Source organism: Equus caballus, chromosome X, assembly GCF_041296265.1.
Source record: "Equus caballus isolate H_3958 breed thoroughbred chromosome X, TB-T2T, whole genome shotgun sequence".
NCBI classification, from domain to species: Eukaryota; Metazoa; Chordata; class Mammalia; order Perissodactyla; family Equidae; genus Equus; species Equus caballus.
Window position 1 is genome coordinate 143,482,301 of NC_091715.1, and position 27,924 is coordinate 143,510,224.

At 62.4% G+C, this 27,924-nt stretch overlaps 2 protein-coding genes across 6 annotated transcripts; both read left to right on the plus strand.

Moving 5' to 3' along the window:
• Window positions 1-828: 828 nt before the first annotated feature.
• LOC106781392 (paraneoplastic antigen Ma6E) lies at window positions 829-8,248 on the plus strand. 3 transcript variants are annotated; one of them, XM_023633537.2, is made up of 3 exons: window positions 829-2,820; window positions 3,937-4,222; window positions 4,702-8,248. In XM_023633537.2, the coding sequence occupies exon 3, from the start codon at window positions 4,773-4,775 to the stop codon at window positions 6,903-6,905; it is 2,133 nt and encodes a 710-aa protein (XP_023489305.2). In that variant the 5' UTR covers window positions 829-2,820; window positions 3,937-4,222; window positions 4,702-4,772; the 3' UTR covers window positions 6,906-8,248. The 3 variants fall into 3 exon arrangements, with proteins under 3 accessions (XP_023489305.2, XP_014584756.3, XP_070113688.1); XM_014729270.3 differs by having other exon boundaries at window positions 3,953-4,222; XM_070257587.1 differs by lacking the exons at window positions 829-2,820; window positions 3,937-4,222 and adding an exon at window positions 4,291-4,450.
• Window positions 8,249-16,233: 7,985 nt separating this feature from the next.
• LOC138921732 (paraneoplastic antigen Ma6E-like) lies at window positions 16,234-23,996 on the plus strand. Of its 3 annotated transcripts, none has more exons than XM_070256841.1 (3): window positions 16,234-18,567; window positions 19,684-19,969; window positions 20,450-23,996. In XM_070256841.1, the coding sequence occupies exon 3, from the start codon at window positions 20,521-20,523 to the stop codon at window positions 22,651-22,653; it is 2,133 nt and encodes a 710-aa protein (XP_070112942.1). In that variant the 5' UTR covers window positions 16,234-18,567; window positions 19,684-19,969; window positions 20,450-20,520; the 3' UTR covers window positions 22,654-23,996. The 3 variants fall into 3 exon arrangements, with proteins under 3 accessions (XP_070112942.1, XP_070112943.1, XP_070112941.1); XM_070256842.1 differs by having other exon boundaries at window positions 19,700-19,969; XM_070256840.1 differs by lacking the exons at window positions 16,234-18,567; window positions 19,684-19,969 and adding an exon at window positions 20,031-20,197.
• Window positions 23,997-27,924: the final 3,928 nt, after the last annotated feature.

Below are 27,924 nucleotides of genomic sequence, written 5' to 3' on the forward strand. Positions count from 1 at the left end.
CAAGACTTGGAGCAGGTCGGGGAGAGCTGAGCCCACCCCATAGGGGCAAAGACCCCTGGTACCTGGGGATGGAGGGCGGGCCCCGCAGACCTCGGGGCCCTGGGCTCTGACTGTGGGAAAGTCCCGGCTGGTGCAGTCTCTAGGTGCCCCCCCAAAGAGGGGGAATGCCGGGCAGCGGGCGGTGAAGCTGCCAAGGCCAGAAGGGCCTGGAGGGGCAGACGGAGAGAGGAAGGGAGGGAGCAGCTGAGAGATGAATGAGCACCCTGCAGGTGGCCCCCACGGTGACGCAGGGCCCCAGCAGATCTAGTGAGGAGACTGCCTTCCACCTCTGTCAGATACAACTGCTCAACTAGGGGTCAAACACACACCCTGGGGGGCTGTTTCTTTCATTGGTTACCAAGAGGCCCCAGACCCAGTGCTTTCCTCTCCGGGGGATGGGCGCCGGCGGCAGGGGGAGAGGGGGTGAGTGAGGGGGCTTTCAGTGAGGTTTGTTGCCGGCCTGTTCACTCAAAGCTCAGGGTGGCTGTTCTGTTAGGCATGGTCAGCCCCTGCGCCAGCGGCTGGGCTCACGGAGAGGGAGGGACTAATGCTGGAGGAGACGCAATAGTGGTGGCAGGACGGACGACAGTGGCCCTCCTTGAGCACTTGCTAAGTGCTGGGCACCTCCTTAGGACTTTGTACACATCGCTGCTTGCTTGACCTGTATGTAGAGGCCTCTGTCCTTTGTTGGAGCAGCACAGACAGAGCAGCTTGGACTGAGCGTGCTGGGCATGGAGTGTGTGCGTGGGCCAGAGCGGGATCAACGTTGATAAGGTGGAACTCAGTCTGGGGGAATCCACAGGGGCTTCCTGGAGGACACGTGTTCTGAGCTTGACCTTAAAGGCCCAGCCAGCATTAAAGGGAGGGGACAGGGGGAGAAAGTGTGGCCAGTTTGGTCAGAGAGGAGAGCCAGGAGCACCACAATGCATGTGTGCCTAGAGTGCCAGGAACGCCCAGAGAGGGCAATGATGAAGTTTTTCATACCAGATAGAGAGCTCTTTTGAAATTGCCTATGGATGAGCATAATGTGGAAAAATACGCCAGGGTGATCTGCCTCAGGAAAGAGGGGGCCCGCTCCAGTTTTGCTAAGGGAACCAGGGCAATTACAAGTCAAGAGCGGCTAGAAAGCAATTTGGAAGGATGGAAAGATTTTGAGGATAGAACAGAAATAATTCTCTGGTGAATGAAAAATGCAGTCTCAAAAGATAGCATTCTAATATCTGTAAGCGTACTACATGTGGCGACTGCAGCATAAAGGATGGGGTGGAGGGGGAACGAATCTGTATGGTGGAAAGCTTCTTACATTTATGTGAAGTGGTACAACATTAGCCACAAGTGGACAGTGAAAAGTTAAGGAAATAGATTATAATCTCTCGAGCAACCAGCAAAAGCATTTCAAAGCGATAATAGCCTCAAAAGGCAATAGTAAGTTAAAATGCAATAAAAACTTTTTGACTATCTCAGGCAGGAAAAGGGGAACATAGGAAGAGAGAGAGATGGGCAGACAGTGCTGTGCAGCGAATGTCTGTGTCCTCCCCCAGATTCACCTGTGTAATCGACCCCCTCCACGCCATGGTATTTGGAGGTGGAGCCTTTGGGAGGTGATTGGTTCATGGGGGTGGAGCCGCCATGAACGGGATCAGTGACCTTGTAAGAGAGACCCCGGAGAGCTCCCTCACCCGCTTCTGCCATAGCGAGGACATGGTGAGAGGATGTCTGTGTGTGAAGCAGGAGGCAGGTCCTCGCCGGACACGGCATCTGCCGGTACCTCGCTTCTGGACTTCTCAGCCTCCGGAACTGTGAGAAATGAACGTCTGCTGTTTATAAGCCACCCGGTCTCTGGTATTGTTTCCTCAGTATCTGCAGCAGACTCAGGCAGCCGGTAAAGGGCTGGACGTAAATCCAGCCATAGGAGAAACCACACTGGATGTTAACGGGTTAAACTGTGCGATTAAAAGGCAGAGACTGTCTGGATGAAGCCGAGAGCCAGGCTTTTGCTGCCCACAGGCGCTGCGATTGGACAGCAAAGCCTCAGGCGAGCGGATAGTCAGAGGATTCCGAGTGCTGTCCCACAGAAAGAGCAGCTAAGGAAGTCGGAGCGACCGTGCTGACAGTGGACCAAGCCGAGTTAAAGGCAGAGGCAGGTCCCTGGGATGGGAGGTCAGAACGATGGCAGGGTCAGCAGTGAGGGACGCGCAGCGCTAGTTCCCAGGAGTGTCTGTGGCCAGGGACAGAACTTTGCTGTCCAGGAAACCGAGGGTGACGGGACAGAGGGAGAGGCGGCCATTCCCAGCACCGCCGATGGAGATGTCACCCCTCCCGCCCGGGATGGGGACACCGAGAGGAGAAGTCAGTAGGGACGTAGACCGTCTGCGTGCCGCTACCAAGCACAGCAGGGCACAGACGACCGGGCAGTGGGCCCCACGGGCCCCAGCGGGCTCTGCGGGCGGGCCGACTCTCGGCTTCACGGGCGGCAGGGGCGGAAGCCGCGCTGTGCAGCGGTGGCAGGGGCGGAAGCCGCGCTGTGCTGCCGCGGCTGCGAGCCTTGCGACAGCGCCGTGAAGCCCTCGCCGCGCGGCGTCGCTCACGTGCTCCTCGCAGCCAATCGTCGCCCTGCCCTGAGCCACCTAGAACTTTCTCTCCTGCGCCCGGGGGCTTCTGGGAGGCGCGGGAGGTGGCGTGGCCGAGCGCAGAGTGCGTGAGCCGGGGCCACACAGCCGCCCTGAGGCGAGCCCGCCAGGCCTTCCAGGGGACCGGGAGCCGCCCGCGGGGCCGGCGCAGGTGAGCCACGTCGGCGGGGGGCTCGCGGGGGAGGGGGTCCGAGGGGAGGGTGAGCGAGCGGGAGCCGGTGAGGGTGGGGGGCAGCCAGCTGGGGTTTGGGCTGAGGGCAGGGCTCCCAGGGGCCTCAGGAGGGGGGGAGGCGGGGGCGGGGGCGGGGGCTAGTGACTCTAGGGGGGGCATGGGAAGCGAGCGCTCCCGGGGCTGCGGCTGGACAGGAGGGCGCCCGGCACGGGGGGGCTGCCGGCTGGGGTGGGGGCGCCAGCGGAGTCCGCCTGGGGTGGGAGGCGTGGGCGAGGCCGGCCATGCGTGCGGGAGTGGTGGGCGGCCATGCTCTGGGCAGCGGTGCGCTCTGGCTCGCTGGGGTGCTGGCTGTGGGGGGAGGGGGTGGCGGGGGCAGGCTGGCAGCCCTGCATGTGTGGGTGGGGGGGACGGGGGCAGGCTGGCAGCCCTGCATGTGTGGGGGGGGGGGGCGGGGGCAGGCTGGCAGCCCTGCATCTGTGGGGTGGGAGGCGGGAGGGCAGAGCTCCCACTGCCGGCACTAGGGGGAGCACTCCGGGCTTGGGGAGCCGGATGGGTGGGATAACGTCCAAGCACGTGGGGGCGCCCTGCTTCCCAGGGCTGGAGGGGAGCGCTCCCAGCTGGGGGGGAGGGCGCTTTTCGGGTCTGGGGAGGATGCGCCCGGGCATGGGCAGGGGGATGGGCGGGAAGGTGGGGGGCCACTGGCTGAGGAGGGGTGCGGGAGAGGAGGGCCTGGCAGCATGGGTGCAGGTGCCACAAAGAGGGCGAGGCGCCGGGGAGGCAGTGGTCTGCGGGAGGCTGGTGCCCTGGGCGGTGGAGTGGGGGAGGGTCCGGGGAGGGGCTCTGCCCCCCGCAGCGGGTGTCTGAGAAGCTCCAGGTCGCCTCGGTGGAGGGTGCGCAGAGATTGCCGCGGTGGAGGGCCAGGGCCTTGGCCTCCGCGGAAAGTAGAGGCCCTTCGCAGGGGTCACTGGGGGACGCCATACTTCGGGCCCTAGGAGCGTCTCCCTAAGTTTAAAAGGGTTGCGCTTTGACAGAATAAGTTGCCTGGTCGCCCGGGGATTTTGTTTGACGTTAACAACGGTTAACATGTCTCTAAAGATTTGCAAACCTGTAGGTGGAAGAAGAAATCAGAGGAAATCAGAGGAACTCAGGAAGCGTTTCAAACCGAGTGATAGAAAATAGAAAAATACAACTTCCCCAAAGTAGTGGGAGGCAGCGCAGGAAGCGATCAATCGCAGGAAGACGGACAGCTCTAAGTGTGCGCCATAGAACAGGAGGAGGACACGGACTCGGGGCCCTGACGTCCCTTGAAGGAAGCTAGAAAGAGAAGAGCAGAGAGAGCCCAACGTGCCCTACGGAAGAGACCAGAGCGCCCGGAGGGGAGGTCAGTGAGAGAGAGCGGGGGAGAGGGAGGGACAGGGCGGGCCCTCCGCGGGCTCTGCTCAGGCAGCGTGGAACTGGGCCGGAGCCCAGCCTAGAGCGACCCCGAACAAAGAGAGGACAGGAGTCACCCTGCCGGGAAGGAAGGAAAGAGGGCTGTCACTGCAGGCCAGAGCACGTGGAAGAGAAGGAGGCAGGATCCTGGGGAAATTCATGCCCCAAATTGGAAAACGTGAGAGTCCCTGGGGAACAAGGCGACCCCCCCCCCCAGCCCCGAGGCTAGAGGAGGTAGAAAATGTGGGTAGCCTTCCATCTTGTGAAGCAATGTGGTTTCTTATCGAAGAGGTTTCCTAAGATCCAACGACGAAGCCAGCAGCGAGAGGAGGCGCTCCAGGCCCCAGCGTGAGGGGCCCGGGGCTCTGGCTGGGGCGGTGGGGTGGGCTGTGTGGCACAGACACGCCTCTCTCCCCTTTGCACCCGCAGGCCGAGGCCCACACTGCGAGAGTCCGTGCACGCCCGTCCAGTCCCTTCTGGCCGCCCTCAGGTCCTCAGTGATGGTGATGCCACTGGTGATGCTGCAGGACTGGTGCAGGTGGAGTGGCGCAAACGCACAGCGCTCCCTGCTCATCCTGGGCATCCCGGAGGACTGCGAGGACCGGGAATTCCAGGAGGCCGTGCGGGCTGCCCTGTGGCCCCTGGGCAGGTACCGAGTGCTGGGCAACGTCTTCAGAAAGGAGCTCGGGTTCAGGGTCGCTTTGGTGGAGTTCACTGAGTATTTAAATCGAAGTTTGGTCCCCCGACAGATACCAGGCAAGGGGGCACTCTGGGATGTGTTCTTCCTGCCCCAGGGCCCTGATTCTGAGTCACGGGATAGACCCAATTTCCCTGCACAGCCCCAGAGGCAAGCAGTGGCTGGCAGGGCAGGTGTGGCCAGAGCTGCAGGGGAGGAGGCAGCTGCAGGGGAGGAGGCAGCTGCAGGGGAGGAGGGAGCTGAGGGTGAGGCAGGAGCTGGAGAGGAAGCAGGATCCTCAGATGAAGAGGGAGCTGCCGGGGACACAGGAGTTGCAGGCGTGGTAGCATCTGTGGGCATGGCAGGAGCTGCAGCTGAGCCAGAGGCTCCAGGTGAGGAAGGAGCTGCAGGTGTGTCTGAGGCAGGGGCCCCAGAGGAGGCAGGAACTGCCAGTGAGGCAGTCACTGCAGGCGAGGATGGAGCTGAAGATGTGGCAAGAGCTGTGGGTGAGGAAGAAGCCACAGGTGAGGAAGAAGCTGGGAGTGAGGAGGAAGCTGAGGGCGAGGCAGGAGCTGGAGAGGAAGCAGGATCGTCAGATGAAGAGGGAGCTGCAGGGGACACAGGAGTTGCAGGCATGGTCGCATCTGTGAGCATGGCAGGAGCTGCAGGTGAGGCGGGAGCGGCAGGTGAGGAGGAAGTTGGAGATGTGGCAAGAGCTGCGGGTGAGGAAGAAGCCACAGGTGAGGCAGGAGCCCCAAGTGAGGAAGAAGCCGCAGGTGAGGAGGAAGCTGAGGGTGAGGAGGAAGCTGAGGGCGAGGAGGAAGCTGAGGGCGAGGCAGGAGCTGGAGAGGAAGCAGGATCGTCAGATGAAGAGGGAAACGCAGGGGACACAGGTGTTGCAGGCGTGGCAGGATCTGTGAGCATGGCAGGAGCTGCAGCTGAGGCGGAGGCTCCAGGTGACGAAGGAGCTGCAGGTGTGGCAAGAGCCATCAACGAGGCAGCAGCCCGGAGCCAGCACTGGCGGCAGACGTTGCAGCCTCTGCTCGATGCTATGGCCTACCGGGTACTGAGAAGGTTTTCTGGGGTGGAAGAGCCGGGCTGTGGAGAAGAGTCTTTTGAGAGCTGGCTGCACCATGCCAACGACACGCTGTACCTGTGGTGCCTCATGTCAGAGAGGGAGAGGAGGAGGAGACTGGTGGAGAGCTTGGGCGGCCCCGCGCTGGATCTCATGTGCGGCCTCCTGGAGGAAAATCCCGACACCCCTGCGCAGGACTGCCTGGCCGCGCTGGCCTGTGAAGATGCTGCCCGGACCCATGAAGATTGCCTCCCAGCCAATGAGGTCACCACTGAGGGCACCCCTGTCACTGCAGAAGAAAGCAAGCCTTCCCCACCCAAGGAAGATACCACCCTGGCTGCCCTTTCCAAGCAAGACACAGCCGAGGCTGCCCCGGCACGTGAAGTGGCCGATGGGGCAGTTCCTGTCACAGTCGACCGTGGAGAGGCTGCTCCTGACCCCCATGATGCTGCCCAGGCCGCCTGGGCTCGTGAAGATGCTGCCCAGGCCGCCCTGACCTGTGAAGACACCGCTGACGCTGCCCCGGCCCGTGAAGAGGCCGATGAGGCAGCTCCTGACACCCATGATGCTGCCGTGGCAGCCCCTGCCCCTGAGGAGACCACCGAGTCCTCTTCTGCCACTGGGGAAGGTGAAAATGTTCCTACTCGTGCGGGGCTAGGTCAGGCAGGACACTCGGGGGCCCCCGGGGGCCCCACCCCTGCTCAAACGGTCAGTGCTTCTGGGGCGGGCCCAGGAGGTCCTGGCAGTAACCCGGAAGGCCTCGCCCAGGTGGGAGACCAGGAGGCCGAGCAGACCCCCAAGGAGGGGCTCATCCAGGAGGAGCCAGGAAACCAGGACGGGGCTGAGGAGATGAGCCGCCCCGAGTCCTCCTCGGGCAAGTAGGCTCAAAAGGCCCAGGGGCCCCCTCTCCTCCCAGGCAGCAGAGCCCTGGAGGCAGGGGGAGGCGAGGCCAGGGTAGCCGCCTCACCCCACATGGGGACCAGGCCGAGGGAGGGGCCCGTCCAGCCCAAACCAAGCCCCTGGCCCCTCACGATCCCCAAGGGGCCATGACCCGCACCGTCAGCCGTTCCAAGTGACCAAGATGAACATATGTTACCCCAAATGGGCAGGGGAGAGGTGTAGCCCCGCTCAAGGCAGCACCACACCGAGCCCAAGCCCCATCCCAAGCCCTGCAAACTCAGGCAGCCAGCCTGGTGGCTCCCCCGAGTGGCAGCCCTGGCCTGGGTGAGGGGCACCTGAGGACGCCTGCCACCTGCACGGGCCTGGGAGACGTTAGGAGGTCATCTCAAGGGTGCCAGCTGTCTGGGCCTCCCAACAAGGGGACCCCCGTTCACTGTCACCTGGGGCAGGCTCCTCCCTGTTCTGGGAAGCCCGCTTGTATCTCAGTGGACCCTGTAGTTACCCACCTGTCAAGTAATCCACCCCCAAAACATACAAACCCACGTGCCATCATTTCTGTGCAGAGCCGTTAGGTGTGTGTGAGCCCGGGGTGGGGTCCTGGCCTAGCAGACAGCACCCTCTCGGCCCTGGCACGTGCTGTGAGCTTCAGTGCCAGCCCGGGCTCTGCTCTCTCTCGTCCGGTGCCATGAGCTCAACTCTGCCTTCTCGGTGGAGATTTAGGCCAACCGCTGCTTGTTCCTGTGGAGGTGTGTGCTTATCTGAGCAGTGGCCCCCACCCCACCCCAGAGTCCCCGAGCCCAGTCCCAGGAGATGCCTGGAAGGATGGACAGACGAGGGCGTGGCCGGCGCTCACCCCGGGACCTCGGGAAGGAAGAACTGGAGCAGGGACATGGAGGGGCTGCGGGAGGCTCCAGTGGGACTGTGCTCTCATGTGCCAACCTGTTGTTACTTGTGGCTCAGTTTCCTGGGCTTGGTGTGGTGTCCCCTGTTGTATTTTCCAGCGTCCTGTGACTGTCCTATGTGGCCCATAGGGCAGGGCCCCACCCCAGAATGTCAGCCAGAGGGGGAGGGGGTGCCGTGGAGTGAGAAGACATTGCCAGTGTCCATCGTTCTGCCAAGAGGCTGACCGTGGGGCTCCCAGGAAGGGAGACTGTGGTGGGAGGGCCTCAGCATGGGGGGCAGCTGAGGCACCCCGTTAGAGACTGACTGTCCCCGAGACCTGTGGGCTGTAGCGGCCGTTAGAAGTTCCTCTCCGTGTTGTCATTCCCTTCTCTGCAATGGTTTCAGTAAGTGGTTCTCTTCAATAAATTTCATTGATCGTTCCAGCTGCGTGTCGTCCGTCTCTGCTGTGGGCAACTGAGGGAAGGGTCTGCTGGGGGTGGGGGTGGGGGCAACAGTGGCCTGTCACCTGCATTGGGGTATGATCAGGACAGGGGCCAGGAGGGGCTGTGTCGTCCCCTGGGCTGGACGGAGCTGAGTGACAGGAACTTGTGGGCGTGGGCAGTGGCTGGTTGGGTCCCCAGGAAACTCGGGGTGTCCCCAGAAATAAGCGGGCTAGACGTTGAAGGGAGGGGGAGGAACCACAGGCAGGATCCAGGGCTCCAGGATCCCTGGCACCGCTGTAGGGGCTCAGGGCACCCGGACGGGTCAGAGAGGTCACGTGTGCAATCCCAGAGACCAGCGGGCCACAGAAGGGCCCAGGCCTGAGGTCAGATGCCCCTGCCAGGAGCTGGGCCCAGGACTCTGGGCTGGGGGTGGTTGCCCGCTCAGCCCACTCCTGCCAGCCGACAAGTGGCCAGCCTCTGTCTAGCCACCGAGGGACGTTTGGGGACCTGCCGGTGTTTCATGGCCGAGGGATGGAGGGCGGGCTGGGCGAGGGCTCCACAGCCCTCATGCCCTGGGTCGGGGGAGGAAAGGCAGGGAGAGCCACCCTCCACTCTTGAGTCCTGGGCAGGGCGGCCCCTCGAGGGGCCGGGGCACCGCCTTCCTGTCCCACTCCCCTCCCAGCCAACTCCTAGGGGCACCAGTCCTGTGTCCTGGGAGCAGGCAGGAGGCAGCGGGTGTGAGTGGGAGGCTGCAGGCAGGAGCTGGGGAGTGGCCCCTTCCTGCCCAGAGCAGGTGGACTCTGGGTCCCTGCAGCCCAGTGAGCCCTCGGTGCCACCTGAGGAGGGCACCCACCCAGGATGGAGGATGCTGCTGATCCTTGAGACCCTCTCTCTGCGCGCCGTGGCTGGAGGGGCAGTGCTCAGAGAGGGTGTCGTCAGGTGTCAGGAGCCAGGAGCCATCTGCCTCCACCTGCCTGGGCTCTGCCCTCACCTCAGGGGGCTGGGAGCCCACCACAAATTGAGGGCAGCCGGCCATCAGGCGCCGAGCTGATTCAGAGTCTTCGGGAGACGGAACGAAGGTGCGGAGAGGAGAGGGGACGGATGGTACCGTTGTCCCAGAAATGGTGAGGGGCCCTCGAGGGCCTGCCCAGTCTGTGCCCACTGGCGTCCTCCAGCCATTCTGAAGGGGCAGAGTCTCTGACCACCCCCACAGTACAGAAGAAGAACGCAGTTCCCAAAGCAGGGAGGGCCAGGGCGAGGACCTTGCAGGGAGCTGAGGCCTGGGCTGTGGCCGTCCAACCGGCCTGTGGGAACCGAGCACGTGGGGAGCCCTGAGCTGTGTGGCGAGAGCTGCAGACAGCGGGTCTGCAGGGACGGGGGGCGGGGGCCCCTGGAGATGCTGGGCGCGCAGGGCAATGGAGAGGGGGCGGCGAGGGCTGTCGGGACGGAGATCATGAGGGCCATGCCTGCAGCCTCTTGGGCCCAGTGGACTTGGCTCCGTGTTATAGGGACACCTGCACGTGTCCCATCAAGGGGTACTGCAGGATCCGGGGGGCTCCCAGGTGGGCTCTGCTCTCCCTGCCTCCTTCAGGCAAGGCACCATCCCAGGTCGTCTGTCCCCCGTGTCTTGGCAGGGCCATGGCCACTGGCCACTTTCCGCCAGCCCCTCAGGATTTGGGGGCAGGACAAGAGGAGAGGGGATGGGAGGGGCTGATCCCTTGTCTCTCCCTCGTGCAGTGTACCTGTGTGGGCGTGTTCCCCAAGCAGGTGTGAGTGTGCGTGTGAGCGAGTGAGAGTGTGCATTCGTGTCATTGAATGTGTGTGTGAATGAGTGGGAGTGTGCAAGTGTAAGAGCATGTGAGTGTGTCTGAGTGTGAGCGAGTGGGAGTGAGCGTCACTGGACGTGTGTGAGAGGGTGTGCGCGTGCGTGAGGCGGGTGGTGGTGGGTTGGAGTCCTTCCTGGACTGCGTGGGACAGCGGCTTCCCCGCCCCGCCCGTGGAGGGGAGCTGCCGCAGGGCCGGCCCTGGGAATCAGCCCTCCTCCTTCTGGGGCTGGCACAGAAGAGAGGGGCCCCTGGAGGCCACCCCTTCCCAGCCTTTCCTCCTCTGCCCGCACCCAGCGAGAGATTTGGAAAGAGACGAGTGCGTACTTGTCTTCCCACCCTCATCCCCGTTTTTCCTTTGCATGTTGAGCGGGTACCCCCTACCCCAGGCCCCTGAGTCCTTCGCCCAGGGCCGGTAGGGCAGAGTCCCAAGCCCAAGTGACTGTCAGCCACTTCCCCAGGACTGGGGGACGGGCCAAGGTCTCTTGCTGCTGGGGGCCCCCAGAGCTGTGCAGCCCGCGTTCCTCCCCAGCCAGGCTGGCCCCATGCCCGGGAGCCCGCTTTGCCCTCTGAGATTTTCCCTACCTGAAGTCCCTGTCATTTGGGGTTCAGCCCCTCGCAAGGCCACCATCCTCTTCTAGACCCCACACCCCCTCATGGAGCCTGGAGTAGGGCCTGCCTCCCGAGCCAGCAGACTCTGCACGTGGGAGTCCTTCCCGGGAGCGTTTGGCCGCCAGCACCTCCAGCTGCCCTGCTCTCAGCCCCAGCTGTCCGCCTGGGCTCAAACTCATGGCCCCCATTCTCACGGTAGAAAGCCATAGGTCCCTGTTTTCCTAACACCTCATTGGAAGCCCTGGTCCCCATCACAAAGAGTAAAGATCAGCCCCCTAAGCAGATTGCTTTCCTATCCCAGAGGCGGGCTGGGGCAGCTTCTCACCGGCGGGGTTGACAGCCAGCCCAGATTACCAAGGAGTACTCTGGGAGCTGGGGTCCTGTTCCGGGGCACGTTGTACTGCCGAAGCCTTGGCCCTAATCTCCCTGAGCCCAGATCCAAGTGTTCCAGGTCACACCCACCTGGGCTCTGCACAAAGTGACCCCACGCTGCATGCCGTCCCACGCCGTGCTCTCTTCGGCACTGTTCGAGGCAATGCTTTCCACGGCACCCCCACACTTTGCTTCCCGTCCCACTTGGCAGTCTGAGAGCCGTGATCCCACCTGGCCAAACAAAGGACAGCAGAAATCGGGGACTAATGGCCCTACACCCACCAGCTGTGTACCCCAAAGGTGCTAAGGGGTTTGGAGCCTGGGAGAAGGGTGAGCCTCTCCCTCAGAGCTTCTGTCTCTGAGCACTGATTTTGTGCCAGGCAGTGGGCTGAGCAACGGGGCCTGCACCCGCTCCACGAGTCCTCAGAGGAGCCCTGGGGGGAGGAGCGTCCTGTAATGACCCCTCTTCTCCAGATGAGGACGCCAGGCACAGGAAGGTTCAGGCACTTACCCAAAGTACCACAGCTCTGCAGTGGAGGCACTGGGATTCCAGGCCAGGCCAACTGACCACACGACCCAGGCCTGGAAAGGACGCTCGAGGTGTGTGGCTAGCAGTGACAGTCCCAGAAACACAGCTGAGAGAGACGCGGCAGATTATTAATGGTGACAGCCCCAGGAGACAGCCCAAGGAAAGACCCATGGTGCGTGGGTAATGGTGATGGACGCTCTCTCCGAGGGGCGAACCTGTGTTGCTTCCGCATCTCACCAACATCAGTGCCTTTTTAAAGCCTCCAAGAGCGAGCCTGGCTGGACACGTGCCACACGTTCATGGCAACTGCCTGTGCACGGGGACACAACGGCTGTGAGTTCTCAGCTTTTCTCTCCTCTTGTGCAGTCTGGAGTCATCTGCGAGAGCCCTCGCTCCTAGAGGCGGCGGCAGAAGAGCCCCGGGGAGGAGGCCCTGGCCTTTGGCTCCCATCTGATCCCGGCACGGCCGTGTTGCCGGCCCTCTGCCGGGGCAGGTGTTGGGGTGTCTCTCTGGCGTCCTCTGGGCCCCGCTGGATGTCTCGATGTGCGCCATTTCTCTGTGCACACTGCCCGGGTCACTCTCAGCCAACCACGGACACACGGAGCCCCGGTCCAAGCTTGATGACAACCAAGGGTGGCCAGGTCCTGCCAAAAATGGAAAAGAGAGAGCGACAGAGGGGCTGAGGTGAGACTGGAACAGGTCATTGACCTCGCCTGGCCAAGCCCCTCTTCCAGAAAGTGCACCAGACGCCAGAGAGGGAGCCTGCAGACGTGGGCTCTAACCCTGCCACGTCTGACCTTGGGGCACTCCCGGGCCCCCCCCCCCCCAGGCCTGCTGTCTAGTGCTGCGGCTGCCCTCAGGCCACGAGATGCGGGGACCAGCGCCAGGGCTCTGCGGAGGCCCAGGGCAAGATGGGACACGGTGGGGGGAGGGCAGATGGCTGATGTGGGCAGGGGGTGCATATCGGGGAAGACTCGGGCCCCCACCTCCACCCCCACCCCACCCGGGAGTCAGGCCTCCTCATAGAGGCCAAGGAGCAAGACTGATGGGGCCTGGCACAGCCTCGCAGTTGGTGGGGCCCTGGGACACGGGGGGAGGGAGCAAGACGAGGCTGTGCAGAAAGGTGAGGAGCTCCTGCGGGGCTGGTAGGGCTGAGCTTGGCTGAGGGGTCGCCTTTGACCTTCTCATCCCAGAGCCCGCAGGGTCCTTCCCAGGACAGAATGGTCCCTAGGGGAGGCCTGGGGAAGGCCCCAGATGGGCAGCAGGGCCTCGGGATGAGCAGGGCCGGGCCACAGCTCACACGTGTGCTCCAGACCGACCCTGTGACCCCTGCCGCGCTGTGGGCCACAGCCTCGGGCCTCCTGCCTGCCCCCTCAGCCTGCAGCATCACTGCAGTTTGCAACAAGGAGCTCCTGTCCCCTTAGGCTGCACTTGGTGTTCCCAGGACCGTGGTTCCTAGACCCAGAGCCAAGCACATTGCTTGTCGTTGGGAGCCCTGAGCCTTGTCCGGCACAGCCCCCAGGACAGGCGCCCTCTGCCCCCTGCCCTCTCCCCTGCATCCATGGCTCCAGGATGGCTCCTCCCCCTCCTGGGGCTCAGCTGGGGCTTGCCACCTCAGGCCATGTCCCTGTCTCTCCTCTCTCCAGGATTTCCCGAGGGACATTAGACTCTGAGTGCTATCCCCAGGCCCAACTTGGTGCACACCCCGCTGCCCACCACGTGCACGTGGGGAGAAAGGGTCTTCCGTTTCCCTGTTATTCACGTATGGAGGGCTGGGGGCAGCATTCACACCGCCCTCGCTGAGAGGGCAGCATCCCACTGAGTCTGTCTAGTCCCACCCTAACCTGGGCCGATGCTCCCCTCTCATGTCGCCGTCATCCCCACAGAGGCCCCAAGTGCCCCCCTTCTGTTGTGGGCACCTAGGGGTGCAGGGGCCATTGGGCAGTAGGGACAGGTGTCCCCCTAAGGCCACGGAGAAGTGATCTGGGCCTAGGGGCTTCCTCCAGGCAGCCCTTGCCACTTGCAGGAAGGGTCCCCCTTCCCTCCCAACACGGACCTAGCTTTCTCCTCCCTCCCTTCTTCCTCTCCAGCCTCTTTGGCTCGACGCTTCCTCCAGGACCCTCACTCTGCACGCAGGGTCCGGTCCTCTCCCTTCTCTCCAGTCTCTCTGCCTTTGCTGCAGCCCTCAGCTGGGTGACTCGGGGCTAGCAGTGGGACCAGGGGAGGGAAGCGCTCCGGCGGGAAGGCAGAGGACGTGGACTGTATTCCCCAGAACAACCACTAAGCAAATTACTTAAAAATATAGTAAGAGAAATGCCAAGAGATTAACCTGGTACGCTAGAAGGCATCTATTTAACACAAAAGAGGCCGCAATGGAGACATAGTGGAACAAGGATGATGTCAGACGCATAGAAAAGAATGGCAGTCAGAATCCTACCTTTCCAGGAATTACATTATCAGTGGATTAAAGATTAAAGCTGCTCAGCATCATTAGTCATCAGGGAAATGTAGATTAAAACCACAGTGAGATAGCCCTTCATACCCACCAGGATGGCTGGAACCAAAAAGATGGACAATAACAAGGTTGGCGAGGAAGTGGAGATATTGGACCCCTCAACGTTGCTGGTGGGAACATAAAATGGCGCAGCCACTTTGGAAAACAGTTGGGCTGTTCTTCAAAAGGTTAAACTTAGTGTTACCACAGGACCCAGCAATTCCACTCCTAGGTACCTACCCAAGAGAAATGAAAACATATGTTCACACAAAAACCTGCACAGAAATGTTTGTAGCAACATTATTCGTAATAGCTGAAAAGTGAAAACAATCCAAATATTCATTGACTGATGAATGGATAAATAAACATTATTTATTATTCAGCCATAAAAAAGAATGAAGCGCTGACGCATGCTGCAGCATGGACGACACTTGAAAATATCAAGCCAAATGAAAGAAGCCAGAAAATGCAACACGTTGTGTGATTCCATTCATACTAAATGTCCAGAATAGGTAAATCTCTAGAGAATGAAAGCAGATTAGTGGTTGGCAAGGCCTGGCAGAGGGAGATGTGGGGGGAGGGTGACTACTGGCTGGGTAGAGGGTGTCCTCTGGGTGATGGAAAGGTTCTGGGGTCGAGGTGATGACCACACAACACTGTGAGTGTGCCGAATGCCACTCAGTTGTCCACTTCAAAGGGTGAGCGGGACGGTACCGGACGTCTGTCTCGATCTGAAAATGAGCGATTGCTTTACACTGGAGGCCACAGCAGCTCCGAAGTCCACGTGCCCCAGCACACACAGAAGCAGACTGGGAGCCACAGCTGACCTCCTGGATTTCCTCACACACATGCGAAAGAACTTCCACGCACACCTCCTAACAGCCCATCCATGCCACATTAGGGAACGTCACCCAAGTCCAGGACTCCAGGGCACAGGGAGAAGCCACGTGGAACACCCTCTATTGTCCGTACCACTAAGGATAGTCAGACTATCCTTATGGCGAGGTCACCCTGGATCGCATTCCCACGTAATCATTGCATGTTACCAGATCAAAAGAGCACCTGGAACAAACTCCTAGAAGACCCCGTCCCTGGGTCGGTTCAGCCCCCTGCTTTTGTCGTTCATGCCACCTCTCTTCATGCCCCGCTGAGGACCAAAGTGCAAATGTTCTGGGCAATTCTGCAGGCACGGTCCCAGTGAGCCAGAGCCACGACAGAAATTGCCGTGAGGAGCTGCGGAGGCGGGGGCTGCCCTGGGCTTGAGACGGCACCAGAGGAAGGGCAGTCCAGCTGGGTCGCTCCACGTCCCTGGCAGACCCCTGCCCTGGCGGCAGTGGGCTGGGACACGCGTGCATCCATTCGTGTTCCTGCACCCCCGGCTCTGACTTACAGGGAGACCGCTCAGGGTAGGGGCTCCAGCTCCAGGGTTGGGTGCTGACTGCCCCCAGAGGGGAGCTGCACTGGGCGGGAAGGCCGCTGGGCACGGATGGCTGGAGACGCAGCCTGGTCATGTGGGAAAGGGCTCCTGAGAGGGCTGGGAGGTATGCGTGCCTCTCTCTCTCCCTCTCCACCCAACCATGCCAGGCAAATCCCCTGGCCTAGTGGGAGCACAGGGTGATGGCCAACAGGTAAAGTGGCCCAAGTGGCCTCTGGGAGGTCCTGGAAAGGGCAAGACTTGGAGCAGGTCGGGGAGAGCTGAGCCCACCCCATAGGGGCAAAGACCCCTGGTACCTGGGGATGGAGGGCGGGCCCCGCAGACCTCGGGGCCCTGGGCTCTGACTGTGGGAAAGTCCCGGCTGGTGCAGTCTCTAGGTGCCCCCCCAAAGAGGGGGAATGCCGGGCAGCGGGCGGTGAAGCTGCCAAGGCCAGAAGGGCCTGGAGGGGCAGACGGAGAGAGGAAGGGAGGGAGCAGCTGAGAGATGAATGAGCACCCTGCAGGTGGCCCCCACGGTGACGCAGGGCCCCAGCAGATCTAGTGAGGAGACTGCCTTCCACCTCTGTCAGATACAACTGCTCAACTAGGGGTCAAACACACACCCTGGGGGGCTGTTTCTTTCATTGGTTACCAAGAGGCCCCAGACCCAGTGCTTTCCTCTCCGGGGGATGGGCGCCGGCGGCAGGGGGAGAGGGGGTGAGTGAGGGGGCTTTCAGTGAGGTTTGTTGCCGGCCTGTTCACTCAAAGCTCAGGGTGGCTGTTCTGTTAGGCATGGTCAGCCCCTGCGCCAGCGGCTGGGCTCACGGAGAGGGAGGGACTAATGCTGGAGGAGACGCAATAGTGGTGGCAGGACGGACGACAGTGGCCCTCCTTGAGCACTTGCTAAGTGCTGGGCACCTCCTTAGGACTTTGTACACATCGCTGCTTGCTTGACCTGTATGTAGAGGCCTCTGTCCTTTGTTGGAGCAGCACAGACAGAGCAGCTGGGACTGAGCGTGCTGGGCATGGAGTGTGTGCGTGGGCCAGAGCGGGATCAACGTTGATAAGGTGGAACTCAGTCTGGGGGAATCCACAGGGGCTTCCTGGAGGACACGTGTTCTGAGCTTGACCTTAAAGGCCCAGCCAGCATTAAAGGGAGGGGACAGGGGGAGAAAGTGTGGCCAGTTTGGTCAGAGAGGAGAGCCAGGAGCACCACAATGCATGTGTGCCTAGAGTGCCAGGAACGCCCAGAGAGGGCAATGATGAAGTTTTTCATACCAGATAGAGAGCTCTTTTGAAATTGCCTATGGATGAGCATAATGTGGAAAAATACGCCAGGGTGATCTGCCTCAGGAAAGAGGGGGCCCGCTCCAGTTTTGCTAAGGGAACCAGGGCAATTACAAGTCAAGAGCGGCTAGAAAGCAATTTGGAAGGATGGAAAGATTTTGAGGATAGAACAGAAATAATTCTCTGGTGAATGAAAAATGCAGTCTCAAAAGATAGCATTCTAATATCTGTAAGCGTACTACATGTGGCGACTGCAGCATAAAGGATGGGGTGGAGGGGGAACGAATCTGTATGGTGGAAAGCTTCTTACATTTATGTGAAGTGGTACAACATTAGCCACAAGTGGACAGTGAAAAGTTAAGGAAATAGATTATAATCTCTCGAGCAACCAGCAAAAGCATTTCAAAGCGATAATAGCCTCAAAAGGCAATAGTAAGTTAAAATGCAATAAAAACTTTTTGACTATCTCAGGCAGGAAAAGGGGAACATAGGAAGAGAGAGAGATGGGCAGACAGTGCTGTGCAGCGAATGTCTGTGTCCTCCCCCAGATTCACCTGTGTAATCGACCCCCTCCACGCCATGGTATTTGGAGGTGGAGCCTTTGGGAGGTGATTGGTTCATGGGGGTGGAGCCGCCATGAACGGGATCAGTGACCTTGTAAGAGAGACCCCGGAGAGCTCCCTCACCCGCTTCTGCCATAGCGAGGACATGGTGAGAGGATGTCTGTGTGTGAAGCAGGAGGCAGGTCCTCGCCGGACACGGCATCTGCCGGTACCTCGCTTCTGGACTTCTCAGCCTCCGGAACTGTGAGAAATGAACGTCTGCTGTTTATAAGCCACCCGGTCTCTGGTATTGTTTCCTCAGTATCTGCAGCAGACTCAGGCAGCCGGTAAAGGGCTGGACGTAAATCCAGCCATAGGAGAAACCACACTGGATGTTAACGGGTTAAACTGTGCGATTAAAAGGCAGAGACTGTCTGGATGAAGCCGAGAGCCAGGCTTTTGCTGCCCACAGGCGCTGCGATTGGACAGCAAAGCCTCAGGCGAGCGGATAGTCAGAGGATTCCGAGTGCTGTCCCACAGAAAGAGCAGCTAAGGAAGTCGGAGCGACCGTGCTGACAGTGGACCAAGCCGAGTTAAAGGCAGAGGCAGGTCCCTGGGATGGGAGGTCAGAACGATGGCAGGGTCAGCAGTGAGGGACGCGCAGCGCTAGTTCCCAGGAGTGTCTGTGGCCAGGGACAGAACTTTGCTGTCCAGGAAACCGAGGGTGACGGGACAGAGGGAGAGGCGGCCATTCCCAGCACCGCCGATGGAGATGTCACCCCTCCCGCCCGGGATGGGGACACCGAGAGGAGAAGTCAGTAGGGACGTAGACCGTCTGCGTGCCGCTACCAAGCACAGCAGGGCACAGACGACCGGGCAGTGGGCCCCACGGGCCCCAGCGGGCTCTGCGGGCGGGCCGACTCTCGGCTTCACGGGCGGCAGGGGCGGAAGCCGCGCTGTGCAGCGGTGGCAGGGGCGGAAGCCGCGCTGTGCTGCCGCGGCTGCGAGCCTTGCGACAGCGCCGTGAAGCCCTCGCCGCGCGGCGTCGCTCACGTGCTCCTCGCAGCCAATCGTCGCCCTGCCCTGAGCCACCTAGAACTTTCTCTCCTGCGCCCGGGGGCTTCTGGGAGGCGCGGGAGGTGGCGTGGCCGAGCGCAGAGTGCGTGAGCCGGGGCCACACAGCCGCCCTGAGGCGAGCCCGCCAGGCCTTCCAGGGGACCGGGAGCCGCCCGCGGGGCCGGCGCAGGTGAGCCACGTCGGCGGGGGGCTCGCGGGGGAGGGGGTCCGAGGGGAGGGTGAGCGAGCGGGAGCCGGTGAGGGTGGGGGGCAGCCAGCTGGGGTTTGGGCTGAGGGCAGGGCTCCCAGGGGCCTCAGGAGGGGGGGAGGCGGGGGCGGGGGCGGGGGCTAGTGACTCTAGGGGGGGCATGGGAAGCGAGCGCTCCCGGGGCTGCGGCTGGACAGGAGGGCGCCCGGCACGGGGGGGCTGCCGGCTGGGGTGGGGGCGCCAGCGGAGTCCGCCTGGGGTGGGAGGCGTGGGCGAGGCCGGCCATGCGTGCGGGAGTGGTGGGCGGCCATGCTCTGGGCAGCGGTGCGCTCTGGATCGCTGGGGTGCTGGCTGTGGGGGGAGGGGGTGGCGGGGGCAGGCTGGCAGCCCTGCATGTGTGGGTGGGGGGGACGGGGGCAGGCTGGCAGCCCTGCATGTGTGGGTGGGGGGGGCGGGGGCAGGCTGGCAGCCCTGCATCTGTGGGGTGGGAGGCGGGAGGGCAGAGCTCCCACTGCCGGCACTAGGGGGAGCACTCCGGGCTTGGGGAGCCGGATGGGCGGGATAACGTCCAAGCACGTGGGGGCGCCCTGCTTCCCAGGGCTGGAGGGGAGCGCTCCCAGCTGGGGGGGAGGGCGCTTTTCGGGTCTGGGGAGGATGCGCCCGGGCATGGGCAGGGGGATGGGCGGGAAGGTGGGGGGCCACTGGCTGAGGAGGGGTGCGGGAGAGGAGGGCCTGGCAGCATGGGTGCAGGTGCCACAGAGAGGGCGAGGCGCCGGGGAGGCAGTGGTCTGCGGGAGGCTGGTGCCCTGGGCGGTGGAGTGGGGGAGGGTCCGGGGAGGGGCTCTGCCCCCCGCAGCGGGTGTCTGAGAAGCTCCAGGTCGCCTCGGTGGAGGGTGCGCAGAGATTGCCGCGGTGGAGGGCCAGGGCCTTGGCCTCCGCGGAAAGTAGAGGCCCTTCGCAGGGGTCACTGGGGGACGCCATACTTCGGGCCCTAGGAGCGTCTCCCTAAGTTTAAAAGGGTTGCGCTTTGACAGAATAAGTTGCCTGGTCGCCCGGGGATTTTGTTTGACGTTAACAACGGTTAACATGTCTCTAAAGATTTGCAAACCTGTAGGTGGAAGAAGAAATCAGAGGAAATCAGAGGAACTCAGGAAGCGTTTCAAACCGAGTGATAGAAAATAGAAAAATACAACTTCCCCAAAGTAGTGGGAGGCAGCGCAGGAAGCGATCAATCGCAGGAAGACGGACAGCTCTAAGTGTGCGCCATAGAACAGGAGGAGGACACGGACTCGGGGCCCTGACGTCCCTTGAAGGAAGCTAGAAAGAGAAGAGCAGAGAGAGCCCAACGTGCCCTACGGAAGAGACCAGAGCGCCCGGAGGGGAGGTCAGTGAGAGAGAGCGGGGGAGAGGGAGGGACAGGGCGGGCCCTCCGCGGGCTCTGCTCAGGCAGCGTGGAACTGGGCCGGAGCCCAGCCTAGAGCGACCCCGAACAAAGAGAGGACAGGAGTCACCCTGCCGGGAAGGAAGGAAAGAGGGCTGTCACTGCAGGCCAGAGCACGTGGAAGAGAAGGAGGCAGGATCCTGGGGAAATTCATGCCCCAAATTGGAAAACGTGAGAGTCCCTGGGGAACAAGGCGACCCCCCCCCCCCAGCCCCGAGGCTAGAGGAGGTAGAAAATGTGGGTAGCCTTCCATCTTGTGAAGCAATGTGGTTTCTTATCGAAGAGGTTTCCTAAGATCCAACGACGAAGCCAGCAGCGAGAGGAGGCGCTCCAGGCCCCAGCGTGAGGGGCCCGGGGCTCTGGCTGGGGCGGTGGGGTGGGCTGTGTGGCACAGACACGCCTCTCTCCCCTTTGCACCCGCAGGCCGAGGCCCACACTGCGAGAGTCCGTGCACGCCCGTCCAGTCCCTTCTGGCCGCCCTCAGGTCCTCAGTGATGGTGATGCCACTGGTGATGCTGCAGGACTGGTGCAGGTGGAGTGGCGCAAACGCACAGCGCTCCCTGCTCATCCTGGGCATCCCGGAGGACTGCGAGGACCGGGAATTCCAGGAGGCCGTGCGGGCTGCCCTGTGGCCCCTGGGCAGGTACCGAGTGCTGGGCAACGTCTTCAGAAAGGAGCTCGGGTTCAGGGTCGCTTTGGTGGAGTTCACTGAGTATTTAAATCGAAGTTTGGTCCCCCGACAGATACCAGGCAAGGGGGCACTCTGGGATGTGTTCTTCCTGCCCCAGGGCCCTGATTCTGAGTCACGGGATAGACCCAATTTCCCTGCACAGCCCCAGAGGCAAGCAGTGGCTGGCAGGGCAGGTGTGGCCAGAGCTGCAGGGGAGGAGGCAGCTGCAGGGGAGGAGGCAGCTGCAGGGGAGGAGGGAGCTGAGGGTGAGGCAGGAGCTGGAGAGGAAGCAGGATCCTCAGATGAAGAGGGAGCTGCCGGGGACACAGGAGTTGCAGGCGTGGTAGCATCTGTGGGCATGGCAGGAGCTGCAGCTGAGCCAGAGGCTCCAGGTGAGGAAGGAGCTGCAGGTGTGTCTGAGGCAGGGGCCCCAGAGGAGGCAGGAACTGCCAGTGAGGCAGTCACTGCAGGCGAGGATGGAGCTGAAGATGTGGCAAGAGCTGTGGGTGAGGAAGAAGCCACAGGTGAGGAAGAAGCTGGGAGTGAGGAGGAAGCTGAGGGCGAGGCAGGAGCTGGAGAGGAAGCAGGATCGTCAGATGAAGAGGGAGCTGCAGGGGACACAGGAGTTGCAGGCATGGTCGCATCTGTGAGCATGGCAGGAGCTGCAGGTGAGGCGGGAGCGGCAGGTGAGGAGGAAGTTGGAGATGTGGCAAGAGCTGCGGGTGAGGAAGAAGCCACAGGTGAGGCAGGAGCCCCAAGTGAGGAAGAAGCCGCAGGTGAGGAGGAAGCTGAGGGTGAGGAGGAAGCTGAGGGCGAGGAGGAAGCTGAGGGCGAGGCAGGAGCTGGAGAGGAAGCAGGATCGTCAGATGAAGAGGGAAACGCAGGGGACACAGGTGTTGCAGGCGTGGCAGGATCTGTGAGCATGGCAGGAGCTGCAGCTGAGGCGGAGGCTCCAGGTGACGAAGGAGCTGCAGGTGTGGCAAGAGCCATCAACGAGGCAGCAGCCCGGAGCCAGCACTGGCGGCAGACGTTGCAGCCTCTGCTCGATGCTATGGCCTACCGGGTACTGAGAAGGTTTTCTGGGGTGGAAGAGCCGGGCTGTGGAGAAGAGTCTTTTGAGAGCTGGCTGCACCATGCCAACGACACGCTGTACCTGTGGTGCCTCATGTCAGAGAGGGAGAGGAGGAGGAGACTGGTGGAGAGCTTGGGCGGCCCCGCGCTGGATCTCATGTGCGGCCTCCTGGAGGAAAATCCCGACACCCCTGCGCAGGACTGCCTGGCCGCGCTGGCCTGTGAAGATGCTGCCCGGACCCATGAAGATTGCCTCCCAGCCAATGAGGTCACCACTGAGGGCACCCCTGTCACTGCAGAAGAAAGCAAGCCTTCCCCACCCAAGGAAGATACCACCCTGGCTGCCCTTTCCAAGCAAGACACAGCCGAGGCTGCCCCGGCACGTGAAGTGGCCGATGGGGCAGTTCCTGTCACAGTCGACCGTGGAGAGGCTGCTCCTGACCCCCATGATGCTGCCCAGGCCGCCTGGGCTCGTGAAGATGCTGCCCAGGCCGCCCTGACCTGTGAAGACACCGCTGACGCTGCCCCGGCCCGTGAAGAGGCCGATGAGGCAGCTCCTGACACCCATGATGCTGCCGTGGCAGCCCCTGCCCCTGAGGAGACCACCGAGTCCTCTTCTGCCACTGGGGAAGGTGAAAATGTTCCTACTCGTGCGGGGCTAGGTCAGGCAGGACACTCGGGGGCCCCCGGGGGCCCCACCCCTGCTCAAACGGTCAGTGCTTCTGGGGCGGGCCCAGGAGGTCCTGGCAGTAACCCGGAAGGCCTCGCCCAGGTGGGAGACCAGGAGGCCGAGCAGACCCCCAAGGAGGGGCTCATCCAGGAGGAGCCAGGAAACCAGGACGGGGCTGAGGAGATGAGCCGCCCCGAGTCCTCCTCGGGCAAGTAGGCTCAAAAGGCCCAGGGGCCCCCTCTCCTCCCAGGCAGCAGAGCCCTGGAGGCAGGGGGAGGCGAGGCCAGGGTAGCCGCCTCACCCCACATGGGGACCAGGCCGAGGGAGGGGCCCGTCCAGCCCAAACCAAGCCCCTGGCCCCTCACGATCCCCAAGGGGCCATGACCCGCACCGTCAGCCGTTCCAAGTGACCAAGATGAACATATGTTACCCCAAATGGGCAGGGGAGAGGTGTAGCCCCGCTCAAGGCAGCACCACACCGAGCCCAAGCCCCATCCCAAGCCCTGCAAACTCAGGCAGCCAGCCTGGTGGCTCCCCCGAGTGGCAGCCCTGGCCTGGGTGAGGGGCACCTGAGGACGCCTGCCACCTGCACGGGCCTGGGAGACGTTAGGAGGTCATCTCAAGGGTGCCAGCTGTCTGGGCCTCCCAACAAGGGGACCCCCGTTCACTGTCACCTGGGGCAGGCTCCTCCCTGTTCTGGGAAGCCCGCTTGTATCTCAGTGGACCCTGTAGTTACCCACCTGTCAAGTAATCCACCCCCAAAACATACAAACCCACGTGCCATCATTTCTGTGCAGAGCCGTTAGGTGTGTGTGAGCCCGGGGTGGGGTCCTGGCCTAGCAGACAGCACCCTCTCGGCCCTGGCACGTGCTGTGAGCTTCAGTGCCAGCCCGGGCTCTGCTCTCTCTCGTCCGGTGCCATGAGCTCAACTCTGCCTTCTCGGTGGAGATTTAGGCCAACCGCTGCTTGTTCCTGTGGAGGTGTGTGCTTATCTGAGCAGTGGCCCCCACCCCACCCCAGAGTCCCCGAGCCCAGTCCCAGGAGATGCCTGGAAGGATGGACAGACGAGGGCGTGGCCGGCGCTCACCCCGGGACCTCGGGAAGGAAGAACTGGAGCAGGGACATGGAGGGGCTGCGGGAGGCTCCAGTGGGACTGTGCTCTCATGTGCCAACCTGTTGTTACTTGTGGCTCAGTTTCCTGGGCTTGGTGTGGTGTCCCCTGTTGTATTTTCCAGCGTCCTGTGACTGTCCTATGTGGCCCATAGGGCAGGGCCCCACCCCAGAATGTCAGCCAGAGGGGGAGGGGGTGCCGTGGAGTGAGAAGACATTGCCAGTGTCCATCGTTCTGCCAAGAGGCTGACCGTGGGGCTCCCAGGAAGGGAGACTGTGGTGGGAGGGCCTCAGCATGGGGGGCAGCTGAGGCACCCCGTTAGAGACTGACTGTCCCCGAGACCTGTGGGCTGTAGCGGCCGTTAGAAGTTCCTCTCCGTGTTGTCATTCCCTTCTCTGCAATGGTTTCAGTAAGTGGTTCTCTTCAATAAATTTCATTGATCGTTCCAGCTGCGTGTCGTCCGTCTCTGCTGTGGGCAACTGAGGGAAGGGTCTGCTGGGGGTGGGGGTGGGGGCAACAGTGGCCTGTCACCTGCATTGGGGTATGATCAGGACAGGGGCCAGGAGGGGCTGTGTCGTCCCCTGGGCTGGACGGAGCTGAGTGACAGGAACTTGTGGGCGTGGGCAGTGGCTGGTTGGGTCCCCAGGAAACTCGGGGTGTCCCCAGAAATAAGCGGGCTAGACGTTGAAGGGAGGGGGAGGAACCACAGGCAGGATCCAGGGCTCCAGGATCCCTGGCACCGCTGTAGGGGCTCAGGGCACCCGGACGGGTCAGAGAGGTCACGTGTGCAATCCCAGAGACCAGCGGGCCACAGAAGGGCCCAGGCCTGAGGTCAGATGCCCCTGCCAGGAGCTGGGCCCAGGACTCTGGGCTGGGGGTGGTTGCCCGCTCAGCCCACTCCTGCCAGCCGACAAGTGGCCAGCCTCTGTCTAGCCACCGAGGGACGTTTGGGGACCTGCCGGTGTTTCATGGCCGAGGGATGGAGGGCGGGCTGGGCGAGGGCTCCACAGCCCTCATGCCCTGGGTCGGGGGAGGAAAGGCAGGGAGAGCCACCCTCCACTCTTGAGTCCTGGGCAGGGCGGCCCCTCGAGGGGCCGGGGCACCGCCTTCCTGTCCCACTCCCCTCCCAGCCAACTCCTAGGGGCACCAGTCCTGTGTCCTGGGAGCAGGCAGGAGGCAGCGGGTGTGAGTGGGAGGCTGCAGGCAGGAGCTGGGGAGTGGCCCCTTCCTGCCCAGAGCAGGTGGACTCTGGGTCCCTGCAGCCCAGTGAGCCCTCGGTGCCACCTGAGGAGGGCACCCACCCAGGATGGAGGATGCTGCTGATCCTTGAGACCCTCTCTCTGCGCGCCGTGGCTGGAGGGGCAGTGCTCAGAGAGGGTGTCGTCAGGTGTCAGGAGCCAGGAGCCATCTGCCTCCACCTGCCTGGGCTCTGCCCTCACCTCAGGGGGCTGGGAGCCCACCACAAATTGAGGGCAGCCGGCCATCAGGCGCCGAGCTGATTCAGAGTCTTCGGGAGACGGAACGAAGGTGCGGAGAGGAGAGGGGACGGATGGTACCGTTGTCCCAGAAATGGTGAGGGGCCCTCGAGGGCCTGCCCAGTCTGTGCCCACTGGCGTCCTCCAGCCATTCTGAAGGGGCAGAGTCTCTGACCACCCCCACAGTACAGAAGAAGAACGCAGTTCCCAAAGCAGGGAGGGCCAGGGCGAGGACCTTGCAGGGAGCTGAGGCCTGGGCTGTGGCCGTCCAACCGGCCTGTGGGAACCGAGCACGTGGGGAGCCCTGAGCTGTGTGGCGAGAGCTGCAGACAGCGGGTCTGCAGGGACGGGGGGCGGGGGCCCCTGGAGATGCTGGGCGCGCAGGGCAATGGAGAGGGGGCGGCGAGGGCTGTCGGGACGGAGATCATGAGGGCCATGCCTGCAGCCTCTTGGGCCCAGTGGACTTGGCTCCGTGTTATAGGGACACCTGCACGTGTCCCATCAAGGGGTACTGCAGGATCCGGGGGGCTCCCAGGTGGGCTCTGCTCTCCCTGCCTCCTTCAGGCAAGGCACCATCCCAGGTCGTCTGTCCCCCGTGTCTTGGCAGGGCCATGGCCACTGGCCACTTTCCGCCAGCCCCTCAGGATTTGGGGGCAGGACAAGAGGAGAGGGGATGGGAGGGGCTGATCCCTTGTCTCTCCCTCGTGCAGTGTACCTGTGTGGGCGTGTTCCCCAAGCAGGTGTGAGTGTGCGTGTGAGCGAGTGAGAGTGTGCATTCGTGTCATTGAATGTGTGTGTGAATGAGTGGGAGTGTGCAAGTGTAAGAGCATGTGAGTGTGTCTGAGTGTGAGCGAGTGGGAGTGAGCGTCACTGGACGTGTGTGAGAGGGTGTGCGCGTGCGTGAGGCGGGTGGTGGTGGGTTGGAGTCCTTCCTGGACTGCGTGGGACAGCGGCTTCCCCGCCCCGCCCGTGGAGGGGAGCTGCCGCAGGGCCGGCCCTGGGAATCAGCCCTCCTCCTTCTGGGGCTGGCACAGAAGAGAGGGGCCCCTGGAGGCCACCCCTTCCCAGCCTTTCCTCCTCTGCCCGCACCCAGCGAGAGATTTGGAAAGAGACGAGTGCGTACTTGTCTTCCCACCCTCATCCCCGTTTTTCCTTTGCATGTTGAGCGGGTACCCCCTACCCCAGGCCCCTGAGTCCTTCGCCCAGGGCCGGTAGGGCAGAGTCCCAAGCCCAAGTGACTGTCAGCCACTTCCCCAGGACTGGGGGACGGGCCAAGGTCTCTTGCTGCTGGGGGCCCCCAGAGCTGTGCAGCCCGCGTTCCTCCCCAGCCAGGCTGGCCCCATGCCCGGGAGCCCGCTTTGCCCTCTGAGATTTTCCCTACCTGAAGTCCCTGTCATTTGGGGTTCAGCCCCTCGCAAGGCCACCATCCTCTTCTAGACCCCACACCCCCTCATGGAGCCTGGAGTAGGGCCTGCCTCCCGAGCCAGCAGACTCTGCACGTGGGAGTCCTTCCCGGGAGCGTTTGGCCGCCAGCACCTCCAGCTGCCCTGCTCTCAGCCCCAGCTGTCCGCCTGGGCTCAAACTCATGGCCCCCATTCTCACGGTAGAAAGCCATAGGTCCCTGTTTTCCTAACACCTCATTGGAAGCCCTGGTCCCCATCACAAAGAGTAAAGATCAGCCCCCTAAGCAGATTGCTTTCCTATCCCAGAGGCGGGCTGGGGCAGCTTCTCACCGGCGGGGTTGACAGCCAGCCCAGATTACCAAGGAGTACTCTGGGAGCTGGGGTCCTGTTCCGGGGCACGTTGTACTGCCGAAGCCTTGGCCCTAATCTCCCTGAGCCCAGATCCAAGTGTTCCAGGTCACACCCACCTGGGCTCTGCACAAAGTGACCCCACGCTGCATGCCGTCCCACGCCGTGCTCTCTTCGGCACTGTTCGAGGCAATGCTTTCCACGGCACCCCCACACTTTGCTTCCCGTCCCACTTGGCAGTCTGAGAGCCGTGATCCCACCTGGCCAAACAAAGGACAGCAGAAATCGGGGACTAATGGCCCTACACCCACCAGCTGTGTACCCCAAAGGTGCTAAGGGGTTTGGAGCCTGGGAGAAGGGTGAGCCTCTCCCTCAGAGCTTCTGTCTCTGAGCACTGATTTTGTGCCAGGCAGTGGGCTGAGCAACGGGGCCTGCACCCGCTCCACGAGTCCTCAGAGGAGCCCTGGGGGGAGGAGCGTCCTGTAATGACCCCTCTTCTCCAGATGAGGACGCCAGGCACAGGAAGGTTCAGGCACTTACCCAAAGTACCACAGCTCTGCAGTGGAGGCACTGGGATTCCAGGCCAGGCCAACTGACCACACGACCCAGGCCTGGAAAGGACGCTCGAGGTGTGTGGCTAGCAGTGACAGTCCCAGAAACACAGCTGAGAGAGACGCGGCAGATTATTAATGGTGACAGCCCCAGGAGACAGCCCAAGGAAAGACCCATGGTGCGTGGGTAATGGTGATGGACGCTCTCTCCGAGGGGCGAACCTGTGTTGCTTCCGCATCTCACCAACATCAGTGCCTTTTTAAAGCCTCCAAGAGCGAGCCTGGCTGGACACGTGCCACACGTTCATGGCAACTGCCTGTGCACGGGGACACAACGGCTGTGAGTTCTCAGCTTTTCTCTCCTCTTGTGCAGTCTGGAGTCATCTGCGAGAGCCCTCGCTCCTAGAGGCGGCGGCAGAAGAGCCCCGGGGAGGAGGCCCTGGCCTTTGGCTCCCATCTGATCCCGGCACGGCCGTGTTGCCGGCCCTCTGCCGGGGCAGGTGTTGGGGTGTCTCTCTGGCGTCCTCTGGGCCCCGCTGGATGTCTCGATGTGCGCCATTTCTCTGTGCACACTGCCCGGGTCACTCTCAGCCAACCAC